This window comes from Plecotus auritus (assembly GCF_963455305.1).
Source record: "Plecotus auritus genome assembly, chromosome: 5".
Lineage (NCBI taxonomy): Eukaryota > Metazoa > Chordata > Mammalia > Chiroptera > Vespertilionidae > Plecotus > Plecotus auritus.
The window spans coordinates 33,037,990-33,043,631 of NC_137776.1; the positions used below are offsets into that span (position 1 = coordinate 33,037,990).

The following is a 5,642-nucleotide window of genomic DNA, read 5'->3' on the forward strand; positions in this document are numbered from 1 at the left end:
CCCCTTATACTCCCTCGCATTCATGTGTCCCTCGCAGCCCCTTAAGTGGGAGGGGAGACTAGATGGCCGGGCTCTGGAGGAAAGCTCCCTGAGGCTGTCGCGACGGCAGTGACCGTCGGGGCAGGCGCTATCTAGAACCCTGAGACAACGCCCGTGGGCTGCCCAGCTCGGATAGTAGCCCGCACCGGTCCTCCAGGCCCTTCGATGTATGAAACACCGAGTGTGTGTGCTTGGCATGGAGCCCGCTCATCGGCTGTTTTAGGGGGTGCACGCAGGGGCAAGTGGTGGGTAAAGGTGGTGACATCCCCAAAGATTCGGAGCCCCCGCGGCTGGGCAGAGGGGGTGAACAAAGTAAGAGAGTCATGCGGGCAGCCCAGGTGCGCGGGTCTTGGCCTCGCAGCCATCAACGCTTGTCGTGGGACCTATGCCCACTTGCACTGGAGCAATTCTTGGTCGAAGGTACCCAGGCGTGTGGGGCAGGGATCTCTGCGGGCACTGCGCAGGCACCGCCCGGGGTGAGCGCAGCCCAGCACCCAGTCTTCCCCTCCCCCTCGCTGGCAGCCGTCGTACGCGCAGGCCGCCACCTCCTCTGCCCTCCCCCACCTTCCGCGGGGAGGGGTGAAGGGGGGCTGGGCGGGCAACTTTGCCGCGCTTTGGCTTTTGGCGTCGGCTGCTCCAGCAAAACAGCGGCGAGAGCGCGCGCCCTAAGGTCGCGCGCGCGAGCCCTTCCCCCGCGGCTTCGGCGCCGCTCAGACCCAGCAAACGCAGGATCTGAATGACGAGCGACCGGCGATTGCGCAGCGCGGGACGCACCGAGGCACTGCCGCTTTAAGCACGCTTGCCCATTGTTCAGATTGGAGCCAATGAACGAGCGCCCGCTCCCTAAGCTCAACCAATAGCATTTGGGTAAGGGAGGCCGGGCGCCGCCCACTAATCTATATTAAAGGTTCTGGCGCCGCGTGAGTTCCCCACTGGCTGCTCTGAAAAGCCATCTTTGCATTGTTCCTGTGGCTTCCTCTCCGCTCGCTGCAACCACCTCCGCCGCGCGACTCCTCCACCGCCGCGGACTCCGGCAGCTTCTTAGCCAGAGTCCTCCAACTCTCGCTTTTTTTAAAAAAATCCTCTGCATAGGATCACCGGCGTGCCCCACCATGTCAGACACGGCCGTGGACACCAGCTCCGAGATCACCACCAAGGTGAGCTGGACGCCGCCCGCCCCTTCGGGGTCCGCGCGCTGTCGTCGCCGGAGCGGTGTTTGGCACGCGGCGGTTGGGCTTTCCTGAACCCGCTGTTGCTCTCTCCCGCGGACAGCTCGGCCTAGGCCCTCGAGGCAGCCCACTCTTTGTGTGTGCGGGGGAGGGGGCGGGAAGTGCTGCGGACAGACGTGATGCCGGTCGTGGAGTGGGCCGGGCACCCTCGGAGACTCGGGGAGGGCCAGAGCGGAGGCTGAGGGGCTCGAGGAAAGACTGCTCCTCGGCTCTGGAAACTTGCTTCACTCTCCTGAGCGGTGGCGGGAGGAGAGGGGCCCAGCTAGGGGGTCGTCGGCCAGGCGGGCGCACGGAAATAACTTTGAAACTCCAGTGCGTTTGGAATCGGAAGTGTTGGGGGGGCGCGTATGCGGGCTGGCTGCGGGAAGTGGCAGCTCTGCGGTGAGCGCCCGCCGGCGGCGCTGCTCTTTGTTTGGCGTTAGGTTGCCTCGTTTCGCGCCATGCAGTGGGACCGAGGTTTATCTGCGCAGAGCTCTGATAAGTGGAGTGGGAGGCGGGCCGTCCGCGACGTCAGTTTTCTCCGTGGAGATGTTAAGGTCTTATCCTCCCTAGGTGTTGGGAGGCGGGGGTGGGCGTCCTCCCGGGGGCAGTGCGCCGGGAGCAACCGCCCAGTTTTATTAGTACACCAGCGGAGCCGGGCTTGGCGGAGGAGAGAGCCCACGCGCCAGAGGGAGGAAACAGAAAGTGAAGGAGCTGCGCCCCGGGGCGACCATGGGCGCCCCCCGCGGCTGCCGAGAAAGACGGTGCGCTCAGCTCCTCCCGGGGAGACGCGGACGAACAAAAGCTGCGGCCGCAGGTAGCCCGCTGTGGGGTCGTGCGGGGCGCCAGGGTAGTCGGGATCATTGCCGCCCTCAGTTTTGAGGTCCACGCGTTTGGCGCAGCTGGGCTTCTGCGCGCCGCGTCGGTCCCTTTTCCGGCCCTGGGAGTGTCTCCGTCGTCGGCGGGAGCGCGACACTTTAAAGCGGACCAGGTTTTTTAGCCCTCGGCTCTTGGCCTCGTCTCTTAACGGCCCCGAGTCACCTTGGCGTCTCCTTAACCCTAGTGCCCCTGGCGTCATCTCTGGCTCTCACCCAGGGGCGACTCTCCAGGCAAACGCGGGCTTGCGACCGGCTTTCTGAAGAGGCTCCCTCCGAACCGCTCTGGGCACAGCCAGAGTCTAATTTAGATGGGAAGATTGTTCCTCCCCCGTGCGGGCGTACGCGCTTGCTTTCCTCCAGGGTGATTTCCCACTAGGGGCAATAAATAGCCGGGTGGAGCGCGTCCCCGACGGCCTCGGGGCTGCGATACCGAAAAAGCCCGGCAGACTTTGGGGCGGCCTCCCGCGGGACTTTGCCCGCCAAATGCAGAGGCGCAAAACCCCGCGTTTCTAGGACTGCGGGGTGGGGGTGTTGCGCAGTCGTCCGGAGCCCGGAAGGACTGGTGCACACCTCAAGTGCTCGGCGGGGCCAGCGCAGCCCGCCGGCTACGGGTCTCCAGGGTCAGGGGCACACTCGGCGGCCCCGGGCCACGTGCTCTGCGCGCGCGGTGCGTGCAGAGCCCGCGCGCAAAGCTCGCCGGGCGGGGGCTTTGCGCCTGCGCAGTGCGGCCTCCCCGCCCCCACTCGTTCCCTAGGGCTTCAGCCGCCAGGGGGCGGGAGTGGGCAGCGCCCAGTCGGGTCTGAGTGGGGCGGGCCGGGGCAAACCGGGCCGACAGGTGCCCCGAGGCCACTTTCTGGACGTCGCCCGGGGCAGCTCGATGCCTGTCTGTTGGCGGTTGGCCCAGCCGCACTATATGGAAAAAATTACGGGGCTTCAGGGCGTCCGCAGCGGCACTGCCCTTTGGAATGCCGGCCGTCTTAGCTCCCTGAGGTGCGCGGGAGGGCTAGAGGCATTTGGGGCCTAGGCACTGGTTACCTTAGCCCGAACACGTTTCCAGACAACGATTTGCAGCCCCCTGGGATAGCTGTCAGATATGGGGAGGTTGGTGGAATTTGGATTTTTTTCAAAGGCCTGAGCTTGCCAGGTCCTAGACTGGTGGGCTTGGGGCTGGAGCTCTGCTGCAAGGACTCTGGCTGGTGAGGCGGCCTCCCCAGTTCTGCCTGTTAGCTCCTTCCCTTCCTGGGTTAGTCCACCCACGGGAACTCCCGAAGTGTTAGGGTCCTCCCTCTGCCTTATTTATGGCGCATACCTGCTGCCTTCCCAGAAGGACTTGTGAGAGGCGGAGCTTCCTCTGGTTGGAAACAAGTCCGATGAGTGTGTGAGAGAGTTCCCCGGGCTCGTCCACCCAGTCAGACGGGTTTGGGGCTGTGGTGCCACATGGCCTTTTAAGTGTGTTTCTCAAGGGCTGAAAAATCGGACGACAACCTGACCACAGACACTGTATTTGTGGCCTTTTCTTCCACTGGGTCCACGTGTTAAGTGCGGCGCTTTTAACTTGGGCATCCGATTAGCACTGTATAATACCTGGAGTCTAGGGCCCCTTAAAAGACTTTTTCTCCTTCCTCTTTGAAGGACTTAAAGGAGAAGAAGGAAGTTGTGGAGGAGGCAGAGAATGGAAGAGATGCACCTGCGAATGGAAATGCTGTGAGTGTCCACCTTGCTCAATACCTCCTAGCTGCTCCTGGCGCGAAAGTTCTCTTCCTGGGCTTAGTCCAGGGTCGGGGAGGAGGCTGGGCAGTGTTGTGTCAAGGTCACCTGGTGTCTCTTCAGGGGTCTAAGGCTGTAGAAGTGTATTGGGCAGGGTTTGGGGCAAGGGATGGGGGCAGCAGTGATGTTCTGTCCTAGGTAATAACTTGGTATGTTTTCTGTCGAGGAGAATGAGGAAAATGGGGAGCAGGAGGCTGACAATGAGGTAGATGAAGAAGAGGAAGAAGGAGGGGAGGAGGAGGAGGAGGAAGAGGAAGGTGATGGTGAGTAGCCTTGTCTGCCTCCTCTTTTGGGGGTACCTTTCCCTGGCTTGTGTCACAGGGGGAGGAGTTGGCTCTCAGGGTTGGGGCCAATGGACTACCTACAACTGGGTTTGTACCTGTGGAGTGAGGGCCTGCCTTGTTTTAGATTAAAGCTGTGCCTCACACTGTCTCACCCGATGGAGAGTTCCCTCCACCCACTGATCTGTGGGTCTGGCCTCTCTTAGGTGCAGCTGCTTGCACCTATGGGTCCTCTTTCTCCCATCTGAAGACAAGTGCCTGCATGAGTGGTGTGGGTACCCCAGCCGCCCTGTCAGACAGCAGGGACATTACACCTGGCAAATCTGTTACTGGGAGATTCTTAAGGAATGCAGTCCAGTTTTCCTGCTCCTTTCCCCCAAGTTTTGGGTCCCACTAGGTGGAAGGGGAGCCAAGACCCTCCCTGGTTGGTTGGTTCCTGAAGGGTTGTGGTTCACCTGGGGTTTGATTGTCCAGGTGAGGAAGAGGATGGAGATGAAGATGAGGAGGCTGAGGCAGCTACAGGCAAACGGGCAGCTGAAGATGATGAGGTGGGTTCTGGCTTTTGAGGGACAGGGTTGGGGGCTGAGGGGACTCAGTTGTATTTGGGGTGCTGGGTATTTCTGAGTTGCTCTAAAGGCCTCTGGAACTATCAGCAGGAGCTGAGGGCAGTTGGTGGGAGGTGGGCCCAGTGGGGTTGAAACGGACCTTAACAATATTTTTCCTGCTCAGGATGACGATGTTGACACCAAGAAGCAGAAGACTGATGAGGATGACTAGACAGCAAAAAAAGGAAAAGTTAAAGGCCTCCGTGACCTATTCACCCTCCACTTCCCGTCTCAGAATCTAAACGTGGTCACCTTCGAGTAGAGACTCCCGCCCGCCTGCCCACCCACCCACCTCGGGCAGTGCCACCTGCAGATGACACGCGCTCTTCACCACCCAACCAAAACCACAACGTGAATTTGCAACAGGGGAGAAAAAAAGAACCAAAACTTCCAAGGCCCTGCTTTTTTTCTTAAAAGTACTTTAAAAAGGAAAATTTGTTTGTATTTTTTATTTACATTTTATATTTTTGTACATATTGTTAGGGGTCAGCCATTTTTAATGATCTTGGGATGACCAAACCAGCCTTTGGAGCATTCTCTGTCCTACTTCTGACTTTACTTGTGGTGTGACCATGTTCATTATAATCTCAAAGGAGAAAAAAAACCTTGTAAAAAAAGCAAAAACAACAACAAAAAAACAATCTTATTCCGAGCATTCCAGTAACTTTGTGTATGTACTTAGCTGTACTATAAGTAGTTGGTTTGTATGAGATGGTTAAAAAGGCCAAAGATAAAAAGGTTTCTTTTTTCCCTTTTTTTGTCTATGAAATTGCTGTTTATTTTTTTTGGCCTGTTTGATGTATGTGTGAAACAATGTTGTCCACAATAAACGGGAATTTTATTTTGCTGAGTTGTTCTAACAAA

The 5,642-nt window shown here is 58.6% G+C and overlaps 1 protein-coding gene across 2 annotated transcripts; it reads left to right on the top strand.

The window, feature by feature from the left end:
• The first annotated feature begins 662 nt into the window (after positions 1-662).
• Positions 663-5,642, top strand: PTMA (prothymosin alpha). 2 transcript variants are annotated; one of them, XM_080669601.1, is made up of 5 exons: positions 663-1,196; positions 3,758-3,829; positions 4,062-4,155; positions 4,648-4,721; positions 4,903-5,642. In XM_080669601.1, exons 1-5 carry the CDS (start codon positions 1,152-1,154, stop codon positions 4,948-4,950), a joined length of 333 nt encoding a protein of 110 aa, XP_080525727.1. In that variant the 5' UTR covers positions 663-1,151; the 3' UTR covers positions 4,951-5,642. The 2 variants fall into 2 exon arrangements, with proteins under 2 accessions (XP_080525727.1, XP_080525726.1); XM_080669600.1 differs by having other exon boundaries at positions 972-1,196; positions 4,059-4,155.